The sequence below is a fragment of the Pelophylax lessonae genome (assembly GCF_965119305.1).
Source record: "Pelophylax lessonae genome assembly, chromosome: 5".
Taxonomy (NCBI): domain Eukaryota; kingdom Metazoa; phylum Chordata; class Amphibia; order Anura; family Ranidae; genus Pelophylax; species Pelophylax lessonae.
In genome coordinates, this window is record NC_138772.1 from 505,733,112 (window position 1) to 505,756,819 (window position 23,708).

Consider the following 23,708-nt stretch of genomic DNA (forward strand, 5'->3'; position numbering starts at 1 on the left):
AATGGTTTTCACTTCACAGGTGTGCCCTGTCAGGTTTAATAAGTGTGATTTCTTGCCTTATAAATGGGGTTGGGACCATCAGTTGTGTTGTGCAGAGGTCAGGTGGATACACAGCTGATAGTCCTACTGAATAGACTGTTAGAATTTGTATTATGGCAAGAAAAAAGCCGCTAAGTACAGGAAAACGAGTGGCCATCATGACTTTAAGAAATGAAGGTCAGTCAGTCCGAAAAATTGGGAAAACTTTGAAAGTGTCCCCAAGTGCAGTCACAAAAACCATCAAGCGTTACAAAGAAACTGGCTCACATGCGGACTGCCCCAGGAAAGGAAGACCAAGAGTCACCTCTGCTGCGGAGGATAAGTTCATCCGAGTCACCAGCCTTAGAAATCGCAGGTTAACAGCAGCTCAGATTAGAGACCAGGTCAATGGCACATGGAGTTCTAGCAGCAGACACATCTCTAGAACAACTGTTAAGAGGAGACTGTGTGAATCAGGCCTTCATGGTAGAATATCTGCTAGGAAACCACTGCTAAAGAAAGGCAACAAGCAGAAGAGACATGTTTGGGCTAAAGAACACAAGGAATGGACATTAGACCAGTGAAAATCTGTGCTTTGGTCTGATGAGTCCAAATTTGAGATCTTTGATTCCAACCACCGTGTCTTTGTGCGACGCAGAAAAGGTGAACGGATAGACTGTACATGCCTGGTTCCCACCGTGAAGCATGGAGGAGGAGGTGTGATGGTGTGGGGTGCTTTGCTGGTGACACTGTTGGGGATTTATTCAAAATTGAAGGCATACTGAACCAGCATGGCTACCACAGCATCTTGAAGCGGCATGCTATTCCATCCGGTTTGCGTTTAGTTGGACCATCATTTATTTTTCAACAGGACAATGACCCCAAACACACCTCCAGGCTGTGTAAGGGCTATTTGACCAAGAAGGAGAGTGATGGGGTGCTGCGCCAGATGACCTGGCCTCCACAGTCACCAGACCTGAACTGGACCGCAGAGTGAAGGAAAAAGGGCCAACAAGTGCTAAGCATCTCTGGGAACTCCTTCAAGACTGTTGGAAGATCATTATATATATATATATATATATATATATATATATATATATATATATATATATATATATATATATAGTGAACACATTTTCATGCTGAGCCGGAGCTGATCTGGACTTGTGTCACCCATGCCAGTTTATTTTTTTGTCCACATTTTGACAGTGGGCACTAGCAGACCAATGAAGGCTCTATTGGAAGCCAGATGTATACGGGTAATGTCCAGCTACCTCCATTCCATCACATTTAGGTCTGGAAAAATGAAAACTGATAGAGGCTTTTTTGCAGATCTGGGCAGACTCAAAGGTAGGAGAGTGCAGACACATCCAATATACTGTACATACGCCTGTCCTTAGGCATGCATGCAGCGTCTGATCAGGTCTGCCTGAAAAACTGACAGTAGGGGAATCTGATCAGAAAGCTGTGCAAAAGGGGCCCAATATGTATTTTATACCTGCCCCTAATTCAGCTTTAACAAACTCAATAATTGTAAAGTATTGCAATATGGCGGTCATTTGGAGATCTAAGCAATGTTTAATAAGATCACAAATGAGCGATATTTTGTTTAATACTGGCATTTAAAAGGCTACATCAAAACAAAAAACAAAAACAGCAACAAAACAACATTTTCTAAAGAAATAAAATCCTCTGGAGCAAATTAGGATTTAGCTGATTGATGTTGGGGATATTAACTATGCTGTAATGAACCAGGACCAAAGCAATTAGAAGTAAATGAGGCCTGAGCGAATGAACTTTTTCCTTCAGCTTCCTACGATAAAATTCTATTCTTCTGAGTGATATTGGTTGAGAAATAACGTTGTAAAGATATTTAATGACGGCAGGTCTGCCTGGCTCCTAAGTGCCTTTAAATGTTGTTGTTTTCCTGAATGAAAACCTAAAAAATAGTTTACGGTCTTTTGGCGAGATCGCTTCATTAGCTGACAGAGGAAGGAACCAAGGACATAAAATGAGAACATGAGTCTGGACAGAAGAGATTCAATATTTCAAATGTACATCCTGGCTAGTTAGTGAAGTTATACGTCTGAGTCCCCAATGGACTAATTTATTTCCCTATTAGTGGGGAATGAGGGGCATCTGTAGAACAAGGGTACTGAAAGTTCCAAACAGCCCCTTTTATTGATGTTTAAAATCTCTAATTTTATTTGGCCTAATGCAATACAAACCCCCCACCATAGACACCAAGAGGCATGGGGTGTCAAAAATAGGGCAATCAGTTTTGTTTGGCCTTTAACGTTCACAAGCAGGCTTGAACCATGACAACACAACCCTTAAGGTGGAGTGAACCCCAATGCTACCATACAAAAAGGGGCAATGAGGACCCCCACTAGAGCAAGACTTCTGAGGAGTCAATACTGAAAATGAATCCTTAAAATGCATAGCCTACTCAGTTGTCATTAATAAGATGAGATCTGGGAACCCACCTCCTTTAGATGCAGAGGCTCCTGCAGCAAACTCCACCCTGCTTTTATGGATTTGAACATAGTAGACTGGAACATAGGCTCCAGAGGTACAATTCTACTTAGGGCACTTTTACACTGATCAATTTATCAGTTAAAAAAAAAAAAAAAAAAAAAAAAAGTAGAAGAAAAATGCATAAAAAAGCATTGCTCTAAATCCTATGTAACTTCACACTGGTCAGTTGTGTTTTTTTTTTTTTGTGTCCTGCTTGCTGCCTTTTTGGTGCGTGTTAGGGTCCTTTTACACTGATTAGTTTTAGATGAGTTTAAAAAAAAAAAAAAAAACTGAAGATTATGCGTTTTTACAACAGAGCAGTGTGAAAGCAGAAAAAACGCAAATGACCGGTGTGAAGAGCCCCATAGAATTTACAGGGATGTATTTTTATGCTTTTTTTTTTAAACTGAAAAACTGATCAGTGTGAAAGGGCCCTTAGGCTACATTCACACCTGAGCGTAGCGGTTTCGCGCATTTACCGTGATTTACAGGCGTTTTTTGTGCAGGTGTTTTTTAGATTGAATAGAGACCAATGGAAAACGCCTGTAATCTTCCCAAAAAGAAGCTCATGTACTTTGAGCGTTGGGCGTTTTGCTCACAGCGTCAAAACGCTCAGATGTGAACAGGGGCCATTGAGATGAATAGGATTTATCTTGTTGGGCGTTTTGAGAGCAGAAAAACTCCCCAAAAACGCCTACATGTGAACGGAGCCTTAGACGGCATGCGAACATCGTGCAGCAGAAACACTGGCTGTGTGATAAACCAGATTAAAGCAGAACTTTACCCATACTTCCTAAAAAGAAAAATGATTTTCTTTAGCAAGAGGCATATATTCCACATTATTCTGCATTGCATACTGTCTGATGCTCTGGGATGGTGAGTCAGCAAGCCCAGACTGCGATCTACCAGTAACCTGGCTGCGATCTACAAGTTGCTGACTCCTAATCACTTTAAATGATATAAAGCCTTAGCCATAGAACATGAATCAAATAAATACAAATTTAACAGCTGAAAACAGGCATTAGTAGCACACAAGGTCAGAAAAGACAGATGCTCATCCACAACAGACATCCCACAGCGAAATATTGCAATCCATCAAAAACCCATATAATCCTTGATACAGTCTCTAAATAGATGCAAAATTAATCCAGGAAAGAAGAATCCAGATCCCAGGTGTGCAGCTTGAAGGAATACACCTCACACTCCTCCACCAATTAAGTGTCTCAACCCAGAGAAGATGGCAACTCACCAGACGGATGCCTAACCACTCTCCTGGAAAGGCTCACAAGCATAGCTACTAATCACCAACAGGGGCACTGGATCCTACTGCTCACTCCTGGTCCTGATTGGACAGCCTCTGGACTTATTTTGGAATATAAATCTGGATATAGGAAAAATCCAGGGCGTGACCATACAGCAACCGGAATTGATCAGCAGTGATGGACAGACCGCTCCGAGAGGACGCCACACCACCGTGGAGAGGGTGAGGAGACCCCTGGGGTGTCTGTCAGCTAATCTGCAATCTTACAAATCATGCTGTTTAAGATTCACTATACTTGTGAGTGTAATGATATAGGAAACTTTTAATAAAAGTGTGTTTTTATGAAAACAATATCACAATATTGCGGCAATTCTTTCTTTTATCCTGAGTGTACTGTGTGCAAGGGGTGGAGAAAACGATTTTTCCTATATCCAGAATTATATTCCAAAATAAGTCCAGAGGCTGTCAAATCAGGACCAGGAGTGAGCAGTAGGATCCAGTGCCCCTGTTGGTGATTAGTAGCTACGCTTCTGATCCTTTCCATGAGAGTGGATAGGCGTCACAGTCTGGTGAGTTGCCATCTTCTCTGGATTGAGACACTAATTGGTGGAGGAGTGTGAGGTGTATTCCTTCAAGCTGCACACCTGGATTATTGATTCTTATTTCCTGGATGAGCATCTGTCTTTTCTGACCTTGTTGTGTTTGCGCCACTAATACCAATTTAACAGCTGAAAAAATGCATTTATTTGATTGTCGTTATAACTTTAAGTAGCAGCAACATGTCCATTAGTGGACATTAAACATCTGGGTTATCCCATACAGGTCATTTATGTGCGCAGGGGACCATTTTATATATTATATTGTTTTAAATGTATAAAAAATATTTTTGGCATTTTATAATAGCCATAGAACATGCTAGCCAATAGCTACTGTTCACTGCGTTTTGATATGTGGCAATATTATGGCTAATGCTAACTTCTAGTCAAATGCTCCAAATTATGGGTGCGTTTTTGAGGACCTGGTCAAGCAAACAAGCTGATTTAACTGATAGTAGAACTTTATCTATAACTTGATAAAAAAATGTGTTTAGCAGGGAACATACATTCCACATTAACAATTAGGCTACCAAAATGAGTGTTTGCTGTAAATTGCCTCCAGCATTGCTCCTGTTTCTTCTTGCTAAAGGCTGTCATTTTGCTGAAGCCCAGGGTCCTGAGCAGCATTAAATCTTTAGGCTGCCAACAGATAGGCCTCTACAAATTCAAAGCAACTGAGCATGTACAAAACAGGGTGAAACAATGTATTACTGGACTTTAAACAGCATAGGCACTTACCGTATTTTTAATGTTTTACATCGCTATAGCTGCAAAAGGAGCCAGTCTGAAGTGATCTAGTAGAACCTAATATTCTGACTAAAGTTCTACTTTAAAGCAAGCATGTCCCGAGGGCTGGGGCAGCCACTGCTGACTGCAAGTTGTCCGACTGTTATTGCTAGCCCGGGAAGACATCTGCTTATGACGAAACAAGCAGGGCAGAGACTTCTCAGTGACGTCATCGCGCACAGGAACCGCAGCTAGCTTTGCTAGCTTGGGGAATACTCCTATATGCGTATATTTGCCTAAATTTGTACATGCAATTTTATGCTCAATAAAACGGGTGTTTTATGCTGTTTGCTTCACATGGATACTTACCTGTGGTGAGCCCATCTGAGGAGTGGTCTTGCTAACCAGTTTTGGAACCAATGTGGAGAGTTACTATTGAGCTTGAGCCTTTCATGCGTTCTTGACTATAATGAATAAGGTGGTCTTTCTACCTGGTAGGCCTGCATCTTTTGCACAGTGGTGATGGGCAACACTGGTAGAGGAAAAATGAATTTTGGGTTTTCACTAGCTGTATGCCATAATCATATACACTGCTCAAAAAAAAAATGAAACGAACACTTTTTAAATCAGTGTACTGTATAGCATCAAGTCAATTAAACTCTGGGGATATTGATCTGGTCAGTTAAGTAGCAGAGTGGGTTGTTAATCAGTTTCTGCTGCTGTTAGTGAGATTAGCAGGTTCACTAGATGGGCAACAATGAGATAACCTCCAAAAACAGGATTGGTTTTAGAGGTGGAGGCCACTGAACTGTTTTCCCTACTCCTCTTTTCTGACCGTTTTTCACTGGTTTTGCTTTTGGCTAAGGTCAGTGTCACTACTGGTAGCATTAGGGGTTAGCTTGGACTCTATAGAGGTTGTGCAGGCAGTCCACTTTCTCCAGGATGGCACATCAATATGTGCCATTGCCAGAAGGTTTGCTGCGTCTCCCAGCAGTCTCAAGAGCATGGAGGGGATTTCAGGAAAAAGGCAGTTACTCTAGGAGAGATGGACAGGGCCTAAGAAAATCCTTAACCCACCAGCAAGACTGGTATCTGCTCCTTTGTGCAAGGAACAGGATGAGCACTACCAGAGCCCTACAAAATGACCTCCAGCTGGCCACTGGTGTAAATGTCTCTGATCAATCAGAAATCAACTTCTTAAGGGTGGCCTGAGGGCCCAACGTCACTGCTCGGCACCGCAGAACTTGATTGGCATTTGCTTTTGAACACCAGAATTGGCAGGTCTCCTCTGGCATCCTGTGCTTTTCACAGATGAGAGTAGGTTCACTCTGAGCACGTTTCAGATGTGAAAGGGCCTGGAGAAGGCTTGGGGAATGTTATGCTGCCTGTAACATTGTTCAGCAGGAGCTGTTTGGTGGTGGGTCAGTGATGGTCTGGGGAGGCAAATCCATGAAGGGACGCACAGACCTCTACAGGCTAGACAATGGCACTCTGACTGCCATTAGGTATTGGGATTAAATCCTTGGAGTCCTTGTCAGACCCTACGCTGGTGCAGTGGGTCCTGGGTTATTCCTGGGGCACGACAATGCCTGGCCTCATGTGGCGAGAGTATGCAGCCAGTTCCTGGAGGATAAAAGGAATTGATACCATTGAATGGCCCCTACGCTCACCTGACCTATATCCAATAGATTACCTCTGGGACATTATGTTTTGGTCCATCTGACACCGCCAGGTTGCACCTCAGTCTATTCAGGAGCTCAGAGGTGCCTTGGTTCAGATCTGAGAAGAAATACCCCAGGACACCATCCGTCTCATTAACACAAGCACATGGGGGCCATACAAACTACTGAGTACCATTTTGAGTTGCTGCAATGACATTTCAACAAAATGGACAAGCCTGCTGTATCATTTTTCACTTTGATTTTTGGGGTGTCTTTGAATTCTTCCCTCTGTAGGTTGAGAATTTTAATTTTCATCAAACGATGTGGCATCTTCTTGTTCCCAACACATTACCCAGTCCATATCAGTATAGATATCCAGCATATTTTTCCCCATTGAGATCTGATGCGTTTTCAAAATGTTCCTTTCATTTTTTTGAGCAGTGTAGTTACATAGTTGGTAAGGTTGAATAAAAAAAAACAGTCCATCCAGTTCTACCTGTGTGGGTGTGTGCGTGTAGAAAGATCATTTCTCATATCCCCGTATATTGTGTTCTTTAAGATGCAATATACGAGGATATGGGAAATAATTGTTCTATACGCATCAATCAAAATTAAAAAATGCTTGAAATATATAACTGTGTGTAATGAATCTATATAACCATAGGAGTTTCACTTTTTGAAATTACTGAAATAAATTTACTTTTTTGAGGACATTCTAATTTGTTGAGATACACCTGCATATAGCGCAACACGTATTAACATTTTGTCTGGCTGTTATGCTGATCTACAGCGTTCGATACTTGTGGTGTTACTGATCTGGAAGTATTCAGATCAGGGAAATCAGGAGTGCTTTTGGCTACTTTTCCTAGGAAAGGGCAAGAGGGTCATCTTTTGCTTTACTCGAGGGCACTGAATACTTCACTATTTATGACTAGACTTATATTTTATAAATAGTAAATATGCTTTAAAATTGGTTTAGCCATTAGGCTGACGATGCACTTTAATGCTTGCCGGTGACCTACCTGGTGCTTTTGCTGCTGCTGCTTGCTGGCGTTCCTCAAATGTGTGTTGTATTTCACAATGTCTTGGCTCATTTCATCCACCCGGTCCATTAGGAGCTGAATGCTCTTCTCCAGATGATTACTATGTACAAATATACAGCAATAATTAAAACTCTGGAATATTTGGTGGCTGTTCAGAGAAGCAGACAAAACATGATGAGGTAAGTCACTTTAACGGTTGAATGCAAACTAGCAAGTCTGCTGAAGGGTGGGCAATAATGCAAACATTATGCTACATTAATTCCAAGTACACACGATCAGAAAATTGGGGGAAAAATTACCGCTTTTAAAGCAATCGTACGATAATCTGATTGTTAGTACATAGCTTTCAAGAGCAAAAAGGAACACAAACATTTTTCTCATACGATACCAGAATGACTTGATCAGTAAAGTACTTGTCCCAAAAAAATAAAATAAATCGGAAGACCTAGACCACGTATGCTTGGAAACCCAAGAATACATTGCATTACAACACATTACATCACTTCCAAAGTTGTATTCTTTCATACGAGAATTTTTGAAACCTCTTCATTTTCGATGAGATTCGCATGCAAACAAAAAAAAGAATCATTCATCCAATATTTTTATTGTTTGCAAGAGGCTTAAAGTGGTTGCAAAGGCGCAAGTTTTTTTTTACCTTTGTGAATTCTATCCGCGATGGTAAAAAAAACTTGTGTGCAGCAGGCCCACGGATACTTACCTGAGCCTCCTCTCGATCCAGTGTTGTCCACAAGAGCCTTACCTCTCCAGGGACTCACACTCCTGACTGGCTTCTGGCAGCAGGGGGAGCCACTGGCTCCTGCTGCTGTCAATCACAGCCAGTGAGCCAATCAGGAGACAGGGGGGTAGAGCCACAGCTTTGTGTGTGAATGGACACAGTGCCCCGTGGGTCAGGAGCACCCTTGCTTGGGTGCCCCAACAGCAAGCCTGGGTCACCCAGCAAGAGGGAGGAGCCAGGAGCACTGGTGTGGAACCAGAGAAGGAGGATCTGGGCTACTCTGAAAAAACACTATACAGAGTGAGTATAACATTTCTGTTACTTAAAAAAAAAAACAAGGATTTAATATCCCTTTAAAGAGCACTCAAAGAATAAGACTGTAGATCAGGGGTCAGCTACCTAAGGCACATTTACCATGGTGGGAACACAAAAAAAACCTTTTTAATGGCACCCAGAAGATCAATAATTACGACAAACATTTTTTTATATTTCTCATTAAAACATAAAATTGTAATAAATTTTGATAAATGAGGAATTCCAAGCATTGCATATTTTCCCATGGTCACATTGGTCCAACTTGTATTTAACCTCTCTGATGCTCCTGAAAGCAGGAAATCACTGAAGTAGACATTGTTACTCTACACTTGCTTCCAGGTCCTCATGCGGAGTAGTGGCTGACTTAATACCTGTGAATGCAGGTGGTTAGCCGCTTGGCACATTCTGAAATAACGCGAACCATTCTGATTGGAAGAGGTGGAGAGCATGAGATCACTGTCCCACCTCTACCCCTTGTTAAATCAGAATTATCTTTGAATTAGGGCTGCACTGATACCGGTTTTTAATCAGCGAGTAAGAGTACCGATACTTTCAGCCAAGCACTTGCCAATACCGAATACCAACACTTTGAGTGCGATTTGCATCACTACAAAATAAATGGGTGCAAATTGCACTGCAAAGAATCAAATGTGATTTGATAATGAATGTGGTGCGGCGATTACCTTCTGAATCGCATTCGATTTTCCCCACCGTATGTGTAGAAAGGGAAGCGTCCTCTAGTGGGCAGTTCATTAAAAATGTTATAACTCACATTAAGTACATATCTGGTCAAATGCAAAATCTGCATTGTGTTCCCTTCCTGCCGATTTGCTGATGGCAAATTGTGAAAATGCTTGGTATCGACACCAATACATCCCTACTCTGAATAGTGCTCGTGCTGCTGAGCACTGACCTCCTATATTAGAAATACATAAAGCACAGGAGCACAACTAAACCAAGACAGAGAGGGAGCAGACTGACTCTGAAGCCCAGTTTACTATTCTGGTATTGTAAATACCTTCTTAAGGAGTTTAACCTGCCATCAGCAATACAACTAGAAGAGCAAAAAATTTAGAAACTATACCGCGACAGTGCCCTATTCATGGGCATGCTGGTTATCTAATGCTCATAAATTGACACTTAAAGGGGATGTAATCCCCATTTATGAAATCTGATCTGGGCACATTATATGAAGAGTTTTCTTATCTCTCTTCAAAGCCCTAAGTCCCCTAGTTTTCTCCTGTTCCTTTCTTCTTTTATCAGCATAACTTCTGACAAGTTCTTCTGAGAAGTTCTCCGTCAACTGAGAAAAAAGCAGGCTGAAATTTGTGTCAGGTGGATGTTATAAATAGGTTAGCAGAGAACTTGTCTATACACAGCACAGCTTCCCATGATTCTGCCTATGTGGAGAGGGGGATGTGTGCCTTTCCTCCAATCAGCTGTTTCACATTGTATGGCCAAACTTCCTTCCCACAAATGAATCGGGAAGAGACAGTTCTAACAGGACGTGCACTGTCTAGAAACACGAAGACCGCACATATACAAGTAAAACTTATGTAGGGAGATTTGTTTCATCTCTGTGCATCATCTGAGGTTATCACTTCACAGGGTATATGAGGGTTTATATCCACTTTAAGACTGGTAACACAATGAGATGAGAGTGTTCATCCATTTTTTTTTTTTTTTTTTTTTTTAATACTAGTCTCGAAATCGAAAATGAAGATGCAACTAAGGTTAAGAAAATTCTCGTACCACATAATAAAAATTCTGAAGTGACGTAATGTGCTGTAGTAGGTTTGTATTGTATTTTCGGCCGAAAACTGTACTGATCAAATGAAAATCGCACACTCCAGTACAGTACGAGAAAAATTTTCCGTTTGTCACATTGGATAATTTCACACGACCTGTCCTGATCATCTCCCCCGAAAGCTGTGTACCTATTTTCCGATAGTGTGTACCAGGCTTTATGCTACTAGCACACTACTGCCTAAAAAGGAGTTTTAAGGCATAAAGCTTTTTTTTTTTTTTAAGGGATGTAAATGCAGACCATCGTTTTCAATGTGCCTGCACATACAGGTGCCTAACATGCATGGTGTATAGATCTGCAAACATACAAAAAAAAAAAAAAAATCAGAATTCTGCAATGCTGGATAGTATTTAAGCACGTATACGCATATACAGGCGGTCCCTGGGTTACAAACATCCTACTTACAAACGGAGGAAGACCAAAGGAAAGGGAAATCTACCCCTAGGGAAGGGAAATTCACTCCTGTAAAAGTTCTCATGGGGAAAAGGTGTCTCCAATGAAGCTTTATCACCAATCCTTGTTTCCACAACAACCCAAAATTTTCAAAATCCAATTGTCATAGGGACAGAAAGTGAGGTGAAATCTTCTGAAATTGGGCACAGAGAGCAAAACAAATGTTGCAGGGGTGTTAATTCTTCCCTATGCTATCCAAAAAACTTAAAGCGGAATTCCGGGCACAAAAACATTTTTTCAATGAACATACTCCCGGGACAGTCAGGGCTAGTACATTCCACAATGGCTAGCCTCTGATCTGTCCCGGTTCGCACTTACCTACAAGAAGAAATACTCACGTATAAAATTTCTTCCACAGCGTTGCCATCTCTGTTGTGGGCAGCTGAAGCCAGCGCGATCCTCTTCTGCGTCCTCTTCCGCGTCTTCTTCTCCCAGAATGTGCCTTCACCGGCCCCTAGCACCGGAAGTGAGGAGCGGGGGCCGGTGCCGTCACATTGATTCCTGGGAGAAATGACGTTCAGCTCCCAGGAATCATTGCAAACCGGAAGAGACGGCGCGGGCCGAGGCCACAGAGGGAGGAAGTGACAAAAGGTGAGTACTTCTTTCTACAATTACAAGGTAAGTAAAAAAAAAAAAATAATCCTAACTATCCAATTCCTTTTCAGGTGAAGCAAAGCAAGCGGATGGGCACAAAATCGATTAGGTCGATTTTGTGCCCGGAACTCCGCTTTAAATATTATTATGGCGGGGGATACACCTAAAAAATGTACCTGTTCCGACTTACAAATGCAACTTAACAAACCTACAGCCCCTATCTTGTTTGCAGCCCGGGGACCGCCTGTACACTCTTACAGCACACTTCCTTCATTAAAATGAAGCTGGAAGAATTTTTATGCTTGTGTATGCGTACACCACACAAATATGCAAGTGCTATACAACTCATCCTTGTGTTTATTCTGCCAGGAATTTCTGATGTTCATACATCAGTACAGTCTGCAAGTACCCTAACAGGGTTGCCAACCCCCTGTGGTAGATCATACAATCTGGCTGTTGACGGTGTGTCAAGTAGTTCTGATGCACCAATATGACCTCCACAGAACAGGCAAAGTTAAAGCCAACAAAAGCTACCCAATATTGTCTGCCTAAAGCAGCTTTTGTCAAACCTGAACTGGAGTTGCAATTGTGAGAGAAAAAATGTACTGAGACACGAGGCAGAAAACATTTTGCTTTTACTGAAGGTCAATAGCCACTCAGGATACAAGGCATGAAGTTCAACAGGAGGAGAGCACAGCAAAAATAAAAGCATCTTAGTAGCTTAGAAGCTTGTGGGGGGGGGGTCTCTTTTTAAAAGAACCTGTCATTGTGCAGGTACTGTCTTAATAATATTAATGATCTAAGATCTGAAGCTGGCAATACTTTCTCTTTACACAAGCATGCTCTCTCCTGTTTAGTAGCGGGGCACAGTGATCACACTTTACCATTTCTCGATGGGTCAGCATGGATGTGTAACATATATCGTGTAACACAATGCGATCTCAAAGTTGTTTATCAAGTAATTGATTTTCATCTCCACAGTCAGTCCAGTAAAGCACGCAAGCAACAAAAGTGAGTCACAAACAATGCCGTCAGGTTAGTTCTACAAAAAAAAAGCACTTACTGAAAATGAACTATAGTACATTTTTTTTTACCATTAAAGAACTCTATTTGAATGCTGAAGAGTAAAAACCCAGGAGCACAAGTTTAAACCCAAACAGGGGTTACAAGAGGAAAAAGATTGGGAATAAAAACTGCACTAGGACATAGACATTCCTTAATTATTTTTTTGCACACCACTCCGTTATTTGTCAGACTGTCATTAGTAATTAAGTAAAAAAGATTCAGAAATACATTAACTTCCTTCCATGGGTTGCCAATGCCAACACTACTGTGCTGAAATTCTAAGCAGCATCAGCCCAGTATGCGCTCTCCCTTTCTCCAAAACCAGTGCTCAAGGGCAGTGTGGTTCTCTGGCTGCTTGCATGTCAAGCTAACACAGGAAGAGCTAATAAAAAATGTTGAAGCACTCCAGGTACTCTACACACTGATGAGGAAGGTGGACAAAGTAGACATGGCATTTGCTCTTGTAGTTAAAGCGGAGTTCCACTGGCTTTTGGGTTTATTAAAAGTCAGCAGCTACAAAAGGTGTAGCTGCTGACTTTTATTAAAACACAAACTCACCTGGCCCACGGTCCAGCAATGCCGGCAGGGGTTGCCTTGTTTCTCTCCGTCTTCTCCCCGTGGCACCGTCATCTCTAGTGTGGGCACCTGGGTGCGAGTCACGCTGTGCGTCCTGAATGGACGGGCAATCTTCTGAAACCTTTGACGTGTCCCAGAAGATTACAGGGAGGGAGGGGGAGAGGAGAACTTCCGCTCAAGCAACCTAGGCGGCCCGAGCAGAAGTGGGAGCGGGTACCTGTCAAAATTAGGTACCCGATCGCGGACCACCTCTACATCTCCTTCATCGGTTGTGATTTTCTATTGGCGGGACACCTATCCAGATTTTGCATTTGACCAGATATTTACTTAAGGTGAGTTCTAGCATTTTTTTAAACTGTCCACTAGATGGCACTTGTCCCTTTCTATGCACACACGCGCGCGCGCGCGCACACACACGCAGGAGCGGTGGGGGAAACCGCATACGATGTGGACAGAAATCGCACCTTATTTCAGTTCAAATCAAATGCAATTCTTTGCAGTGCGATTTGCGCCAATTTATTTTGTATTGATTGCAAAGTATCCTGCGTGCTCGCTCCTATAAGACACACACAGAGCGATACTTGGCCACCCCCCCCCCCCCCTTACTTGCGGAGATTGACAACAGCAGGAGTCAATGTCTCCTACTGCTGTGTTTGAGCTAATGAAGAGGGTGAGAGCTGAGAGAGCAGCTGCTCTCATGCACATCGCTGGATCAAGATCATGCTCAGATAAGTATTTTGGGGGGGGAGGGGTGGTAAAAAAAAAAAAAAAAAAAAAATTATGTCTTTGAGACCACTTTAAGTTTAAACCTTTATGTCTGCAAGCCATATCCAATGGTTGTTTTAAATATATTGAGAAAGTTAAAATTGCCAAATATACAAATGAGCAGACTGGGACAGCAAACACCACAGAACAACGTACAGTCGTCACATGTTAGACATATGTACCCCTGAGGACACCAGCTAGCTACTAAATGAAACATGTTTCCTATACACAGCTGCAATAGCCACAAAGTACCGAAATATGTCATAATATAAATGGGTGGATATTATAAATACGTGAGCCAAACAGATGCTTTTGGGAGCCAACTAAACCGTTTATCCACAGAAGTCTATTCATTATATCCAACAAAATGAAAGAAGGGGATTTGTGTCCAAAAAAAGGCGAAGGCAAGATGTATATGGTCAATGATGTTCTTTGAATTAAAAATATACTGCCGTTCTAAGAGGGACTTTCGTTATTTTTCGTTCAGGGATTGGCAAGCAAAAATGATCTTTAGAGAACCATTATGAACGACGTAGCTGCTACGAACAAATAAATGCCCCCACATTTAAAGAAATGAATGTACTTTTTTTTTTTTTTTTTCAAATAAGCCTCAAAATCATTGCAGCAGTGTTCAATAGAATGCAGGCGCAACACCAGTCTCCTGCAGATATGGGTGTACGATGGTCTTAAAGGTGGCATTAGCCTTCAAAGGCTATGCCCGCTTTTTTTTTTTTTTAGCTCTTTTTTCAATTCAAGCCCTCTGACATGCGCTCTCTCTCCTGATGCAGTAGCTCAGCATTTCTGAGCGCACTCCTGTGATGGTGAAGGTGAGCAGTAATAGCTAGGGCTTATTAAGCAACGTCCTGGGAGTTTTCAGGTCAGGCTTCATGAGGTACATAAACTGCCCAAACCTGTATAGCAAGGGCATTATGCAACTTCAGTCAAAGCTGCAGTTTGTTTTTATCTGCAGATATCTGCATAGGCAGTTTTTTTGGTGAACTAACCATTTATTGCATAGAAGGGAGGGAGGAAAAAAAATTATAATTATATTATATATATAATTTTTTTTCCCTCCCCCCATATATATATATATGGAAGTTCAGCCTAAATCACTTACAGGCACCCATGATCTAAGACTAACCTATCTAGCCCTGTAAAGATGAAATTAGTATACATACCTTTTCTGAAGCCGCTCCAGTCCAGTCCTACGCTGAGCTGTCAGCTTCACTGTGAAGGCAGGTGCTGAGGAGGCAGCCAACAACGGAAGCCCAATTGTAACTATGGGTCATGTCACTTCCCAGCCATTGTCGGCTGTATCCTCTGCAGAGTTTTCGCCGCTGGAGCCCAGACTGGTTCATCTTCAAAAAAGCTATGTATAATTTTTTCTTCTTTGCAAGGCTAGATAGGTTACTCTTAGATCGTGGATGCATGTAGATGTAGCGATTTTAGTGTTAGGGTGGACTTCCCCTTTAAATCATTAAGGTTAAAAACCTTCTGTTTGCAGATCCCCCCCTTAGCCATCCCTTATACTTACCTGAGCCCAAACTCCATCCAGCGATGTGCATGGGACCAGCGACTTTCCCAGGTCTTTCTCTCCTCGTTGGCTCACACAGTCAATCACAGCCAGTGAGCCAATGAGGAGAGAGCAGGGGGCTTGCTATTGGAGGCACCTGGCAGGGGGGAGGAGCCTGGATTGCCGGCAGGGGATCCAAAAAGAAGAAAAACTGGGAATGCGTAAGTATACCTATTTTTTGTTTTTTTCTCAATTACAACTTTTAGAAGCACTTTTTTCCACACAAGTTAAAAACATTTTAATGGGGTTATTTATTCTGGCTCTTATAGACAAAAACAGTACTTAAAATCATAACTCCACAGTGCAAGGATTTTAACAATCTTTGTTGCAGATTCCTACCTTTTGTGATTCTAAAGAAATCCCCGTTTGTTCCTCTGTGCTCATGTGGGAAAGGGAGTCTTATGGGAGTCGTTTCATAATCATCAATCAGTTGCTGCACCTGCAGGGCTCTAATGAGGAAAGCTGCTAGGCCTGCATCCCTTTAGTCGTGATTTCCTATGGGAGTAGCTCACCAAAATGACATTTTTGTTGCAGGGGATGCCAGAAATCTGACTTGTATCTTAGTGCAGACTTCAGGGAAAATCAGTGAGCCAATCACACAAGCAGGCAAATGGGATTTTGTATTTACCATAAAATCCATTTCTCTGACACAGCGCTCCATAAATCATAACTACTGGATTATATGGCCGCCTTCAGGAGTAGGACTAGGCAGAACAAAAAACACCTGGCTACGCCATGGGCCATCCTCAGCTTGGTAAATAACCCCCCTCTCTGCTCTAGGTAATCAGTTTAGTAGCAAGCAGTATTAGAAGTATCAGAACTCCATAGAGGGGTGGGTGCTGCGTCCGTTGATTAGCTCAGAGAAATGGATTTTACGGTAAGTACAAAAATCCCATTTTCTCTTTCGTTCATCGACAGACACCGCTCTCCATAAATCATAACTACTGGGACATCCAAAAGCAGTGCCAAAAGAACATTGCAATGACGAAGCACAAGTGTGTGAAACACGTCTGCTGAATTGTTCTTTGAACTGTGAGTGCATGTCACGTCATTTCTTCTCATAGATTTATAAACAAACATCAAGATTTCTAGCTGGATGTACCGCTGTCTTTGCGCTCTACTCCTGGAGGAGGCAATATAACCCAGTAGTTATGTTTTATGGAGCGCTGTGTCCCATCGAACAAAAGAGAAATGTTGTTTCTGGGGGCATTCTGTACAAATACCTTCAGGTAGCCATATTGCGCTGCATTTTCAGAAAATGACAGCGGCTGCAGATTAACCACTTGCTGACCGCCCACCACAGTTTTACTGCGGCAGGCTGGCTCGGCTGAGCGAATTGACATAGGGGGTACATCGCTTCACCCCCTATCCTGATCGCTGTCAGATCTGTCCACCACAATGTTGCAGTCCCGCTAAATCTCGCAGATCGCCGCCATTACTAGTAAAAATAAATAAAAATGACAAATCTTTCCCCTAGTTTGTAGGCGCGATAATCAAAATACGCTTATTGTAATGTTTTTTTTTACCAAAAATATGTAGCAGAATACAAATTGGCCTAAAAGGATGACAAATTTTGATTTTTAATTTTTTTTTGGGAATGTTCTATAGCAGAATGTGAAAAAATATATATATATATATATATATATATATATATATATATACACACACACACACACACACACACATTCTGCTATATATATATATATATATATATATATATATATATATATATATATATATATATATATATATATATATATATATATATATATATATATATATATATATATATATATATATATATATAATATATTTTTTTTCAGAATTGTCGCTCTTTTTTGTTTATAGCGCACAATCAACTACCACCAAAAGGAAGCTCTATTTGTGGGAAAAGAAGGACATCAATTATATTTTGCTACAGTGTCGCATGACTGCGCAATTTTCCAATTAAGTAACGCAGTGCCGAATGGCAAAAAATGGCCTGGTCGTTAAGGGGGCAAATCCTCCAGGCCCAGAACCGGTTAAAAAGGTGATTTTTAATAACATTCAATTACAATAAGTCTTGTGTTGCAATTGTATATGCTATATTTGTTATCTTTATTTGCTTATTTTTTTCCACAAAAGTAGAGTTATCCTTTAGGAGTGCTTAAAATAGGGAAAGTCTCCGGAACCTACAGCTATCCTGACTACTGCACAGCTTCTGACCTGCGCTCAGACACAGAGGGACAGCTGACAAGCTTGTATATATATATGTCTTAGGAGATCAGTTTTTTGCATGGCATTGCCAGTTGCTGTTTACTGCACCGAGCGTGCTGCCTTTTCTATCCTCGGGAGCGCAAACTTGAGCATCTACTTCAGAAGCAGGGTCTGTCAGGAGGAAAAAAAATAAAAAATAAGTGACAAGGTACAAGGAGCAAGCCCGGAGCACAGGACTCGCATATTCCCCCTGTGTACCACAGCCATAGATCACTTTTTTTTTTTTTTTAACGACACTAACACTCTGAAAGAAGGCGAGCTGCATGAGCGGATTTTATATGAATCTCTGGGACTTGGGCCGTGGAACAGGCAGTTATTGTTAGAACTTGCGGTAATGCAGTGTTTGCTTCCGTCGTCAGGGAAACGGAGGCCTGGAAACAGATAGCTAAAACAGATGTGCTGCGAGACATGAAGTAACTGATAAGTATGATCCAAGAGCACGGGGCCCTTTTTCCACAGATCTGCGCTGTGCGATACGCCCCCACTGCTCCTATAAAAGGGACAACACTTTTCCACACAACCACAATCTTTTCGGTGATCGCTGTAATTGCTGCATATATAATATATATATATTCTTGCTTATTAAATGAAAATTACAGAATGGACTGATTTCCAAGGCAATATAGCAGTTACTTAAAAGCAAATCAAAGCCATAAAAAAGAAAAATGTTCTTTATGATGGACAAAGCATATTGAAAATTAAGCATAATAAAGGTTTCTGCTTTTGTTACTTTCGATGCCAGCGCAAGTCTTGCATTTCACATCCTTTCCACTTTTTTTAAAAATGTGTGTTCAATTCTAGAGCGTGTGTAAGGAAAATGGAGGGGGATGTGTGCTGCCTGCAATATTCATACAGCAATAAAGTGACTATTTTAGACAAGGGGTGCTCAACCTTTGGAAGAGCATGTGCCATTTAATAACCAGTTATGGGCCACAATGAACCATGGAGTTTTTTTACCACCCCCCAAAACCCAAGTGTAAGCAAGTCATTACTGTCCTAAGCCCCTTATAGGCTGCTTTCACAGTGATGTGCTGCGGTTTACCTGCACCATGGGTGCAAAGCACCTGCAGCTTTCCTGCACTGAGCCATAGACTTCTATTACATCTTGTGGGTGTGGTGCATTTCTGAAAACACACCAAAAGTCCTGCATTCAAGAGTTGTGGTATGCTTTCATAAAGCGCACCAAACCTGCAGGATATAATAGAAGTTTATGGCCCAGTGAAGCTAACCCGCAGGAAAGCAGCAGGTGCACTGCACCCACGGTGCGGGTAAACCGCAGCACATCACTGTGAAAGCAGCCTTATAGGGGACTTAGGAAAGAAATTACTTTTTTAAACTTGCGCTTCGCACCTGCAGCTCAGTGTGAAAGCCGCCTAATAACTTTTTTTTTTTTTATAAGTGCCAATATGCCCATTGCAAAAGTGCAGTGTATGTGTGGTTCAATTCACTGACCTTTTCCTCTTCCAACTTCTGCTGACATTGCGCTGCCAGGCAAAGTGCATTCAGTATAACTCCACCTGAGACAGAAGCCAGGGTTACAGAGGAAGCATCGGCTTATGTGGCTACTGCCGCCCTCCGTGGCCGCCTGCTTACTCTATTGCTGGCGCCGGCTCTGTGTACCCTAATGCTCTGGGATGGTGGGTTGACAACGCGTTGACCACGATCTGGACTTGCCAACCCACCATCTCAGAGCATGCACTTTCCTGGTTTGAGGTCACGGACCACAGGTTGAGCACCGTTTTAGACGATCAGTACATTGCTGTTGCTCACCTAAGTCTCGGTCTGTCTCCCTAAGCCACTTTGTCAAATTCGAAAAAAAATAAATAAAATAAAAAAGTAAACTGCACTTTTCTTTGCAAAAAGAAGGAAGGTCCCTCCCCACACATCCATACAAATGGATACCAGCCCATGCAGCCAACATCGTTTTTGCATGCAGGCTGCAAGCTGAGGAATAAACTTCACAGCTATACAGTGCAAGGCCATGCACAATTTATTATAGATTGACTAGTGTTCAGGTAGGACTTCACACACACTGTATATCTGGCAAAGAGAGGCACCAGAGAAAAAACAAAAAAGGCGCCAAGAATTCAATTAAATTAAAGTATAACTCATTTCATTTAGATGCGTTACACACAGAGTGATATATTTCAAGCATTTCTTTCTTTAATTTTGATGATTATGGCTTACAGTTAGTGAAAACCCAAAATTCAGGATCTCAGAAAATAAGAATATTGTGAAAAAGTTCAATCTTGAAGACTCATGGTGTCACACTCTAATCAGCTACTTAACTCAAAACCCGTGTAATCCCCGAGTCTTTAAATGGTCTCAGTCTGGTCCAGTAGGTTACACAATCATGGGGAAGACTGCTGACTTGACAGTTGTCCAGAAGAGTCAGACATCCTCCACAAGGAGAGTAAGTCATAAAAGGTAATTGCTAAAGAATCTGGCTGTTCACAGAGTGCTGTATCCAAGCATATTAATAAAAAGTTGGGTGGAAGAAAAAGCGTGTGCTAGAAAAAGGTGCACAAACAACAGGGATAACTAAAGCTTTGGGAGGATTGTGAAGCAAAGGCCATTCACAAGGAGTGCACTATGCCTGGTGTCAGGGCTTCAAGAGCCACCACACACAGACCTATTCAGGACATGGGCTACAACTGCCACATTCCTTGTGTCAAGCCACTCCTGAACCAGAAGCATCTTACCTGAGAAGAAAAAGGACTGGACTGTTGCTCAGTGGTTCAAATTCCTCTTTTGAATTTTGCATTTCGTTTGAAATCAAGGTCCTAGACCTAGAGTCTGGATGAAGACAGGAGAGGCACAGAATCCTAGTTGCATGAGGTCCAGTGTGAAGTTTTCACAGTCAGTAATGATTTGTGGAGCCATGTCATCTGCTGGTGTTGGTCCACTGTGTTCTATCAACTCCAAAGTCAGTGCAGCCCTCTACCAGGACATTCTAGAGCACTTCATGCTTCCCTCTGCTGACCAACTTTATCGAGATTTTGATTTGATTTTTTTTCAGCAGGACTTGGCACCTGCCCACACTGCCAAAAGTACCAACACCTGGTTTATTGATCATGGTATCACTGTGCTTGTTTGGCCAGTAAACTCCCCAGACCTAAACCCCATAGAGAATCTGTGGGGTATTGTTAAAAGGAAGATGAGACACCAGACCCAACAATGCAAATGAGCTGAAGGTTGCTATCAAAGCAACCTAGGATTCCATACCACATCAGCAGTGCCACAGGCTAATCGCCTACATACCACGCCACATTGAAGCAGTAATTCATGCAAAAGGAACCCCCAACCAAATATTGAGTGCATACTATACTGGAAAAGCTGAAAAATACACTCCCAGATAGCGGTAGACTGGGATATCGTTGTTATATGTTTTTTGTATTTTTTTTATTATTCTTTGATGATTTTAGATGCATTATATAACAAAATGTGATTTTTAAGTACCCAGTGCCTTCAAAGTCCTTGTTTCCTCCTTTTACAATTTTTGTGCATACTATACTGTACATGGACATACTTTAAAGTAAGCCAACTTTTCTGTATTAAAAATACCTTTTTTTATTGATCTTGTGTAAAAATCTTATTTTCCGAAATACTGAGTTTTGGGTTTTCACTAGCTGCAAGCCATAATCCTCAAAATTAAAAGAAAAAAATGCTTGAAATATATCACTCAATCTATATAAAATGAGTTTCACTTTTTGAATTGAATTACTGAAATTAACATTTTTGATGGTATTCTAATTTCTAATACTATATTGTACATGGACATACTTTTCAGCAAGCCAAAACTTCAGTATTAAATAGCCTTTTCTTTAGTGGTCTTATGTAATATTCTAATTTTCTGAGATACTGAAATGAAGAAAAGAAATGCTTGAAATATATCACTCTGTGTAATGAATCTATATAATATTTGAGCCTCGCTTTTTGAATAGAATTGCTGAAATTTACTTTTTGAGCTGCACCTGTACATAGGACCCCAAGCTGCATGTGTATTATTTCAAGTCTCACACAGGCTGGTGTCATCGGGCTCTTTTTCCAACATCCTCACAATGAAGAAAACAATACGGCTTTCCAGTGAAATGCAAGCCTCAAGTCGCATAGTACTGGTGCAGGTGTGAATTTGCCTGTAATGATTATTTGTCCTGTGGGGTCCAGAAAATTTGCCTTAAAGGACTCCACTCCAACATAGTGTCTCGCACTGAGCACTCTTATACGACACATACACACAATAGAGACCGCTTATATTTACAATATATTTATCGCCAATGAAAGAATGCACTGTAACCTTAATGGGCTACACCCCACTTCCATAAAACAGTTGCAGACCAAGAAAATTGGCTACAGACAGCTAACGTGTGAACACTGTCTATGAAAGCCGCTGGATCAAGCGGACACTGTGCAGGAAAATGGGGGGAGGGCAGCCCGCTAAGAGGAACATATGAAGAGGTACTTTATTAAGAATTTATGTCTTTGGCTTAACCCTACAGCTGCTGGGAAGCCTGCAATTAACGTTACGGCCAAGTAGTATAACCAAAACAAAAAATTTACAATGAACTTTTATGCCGTAATCTACTTAAGTGAGCAGAGAAAGAAGCCATACGTTTTTTGTTAAAAGAAAAACACAGATCCAGACGGGATGGCTTTATAGTGTGTAGAATGACATTATATTAGCTAAGTCTTATAATACCGCTGGATCAGCTCACAAGCGTCAGGCCCAGCCATAGCGCCCCTCCGCCTCGCTGTTATAGGTTTACATTCACAGCCCATTTTCGTCCCGGGGAAAACTGTAACAAACTGACATTTTTCAAAGCCAATAAGATGATCTATAGTGTGTCTTACTGGCCGCCGGATAACAACTATTTCATTCAATATATACATTGTGCGGAATTCGATTTCGGAGATGTGAAATGGTAAATGTCTTTGGCAGCGGCCGATATTATTCCCTACCGCCACAGAGCAATAAATGGTAGCCCACTGCCCTAAGCTGAACCGTAGCCATCACTTTCTACCCTTGTTGAGTTAGTATATAAAAGCTTCATGAATCAGGGAACACATCTGTGCCTGTCAGGCACGGCTGGCTATAGTTCTGAGGTAGCTTGTATGTCTTCCAGCCAAGGAGCGGCAGAAAAATTATAATAAGGTGATGTCTACAAGTCTGCACGATAAGGCGGAACATGGCCAGGAGGGGATGGAGGCACTAAAACGGCCTGAGACTTCTGAAAATAGAGGCGATCTAATGTGCACATCATAAGTATTAAATGTGCCGAGCACCAAGTGCTATACACAGGAACACAATCCCGTTGCTAAAAACCTATAGGGAATAAGTAAAATAAATCCCCTACGTAAACCTCATCCACATCTAAACAATGACCTTCATTACTGTACCTGAAAAAAGGAAAGTCCTGTTCAATGCTACAACAGCTAATCAGCACCAAGCACACCTTTCAATATTGACAAGGTAGATTTGGATGTGATCATTTTCTAAATTACATCAAACTATGCTATTTTCAGACGCTGATAAGCGAGACCCATCTTAATTAAAAAAAAAATTAAAAAATTAAAGCTGAAATTTAAAGCTCCCCCTTAAAAAAAAAAATGGCGGATGTGGGGGTTGCTGATTTAGTAACATGTTACACCCTGAACGTGGATCTAACCGGTCATGAAACGTGAACTTCTCCTTTATTTTTTTTCTTGACAATGCAGCACCAGGAATATAGGAATATAACCTACCTCT

The 23,708-nt window shown here is 41.5% G+C and overlaps 1 protein-coding gene across 1 annotated transcript in view; it reads right to left on the bottom strand.

The window, feature by feature from the left end:
- EIF3H (eukaryotic translation initiation factor 3 subunit H) overlaps positions 1-23,708 on the bottom strand; it is a 275,031-nt gene that overhangs the window by 15,209 nt on the left and 236,114 nt on the right. The window contains exon 6 of the mRNA XM_082259568.1: positions 7,802-7,922. Within this exon, the coding sequence (XP_082115694.1) occupies positions 7,802-7,922 (121 nt within the window). The remainder of the gene's footprint in view (positions 1-7,801; positions 7,923-23,708) is intronic.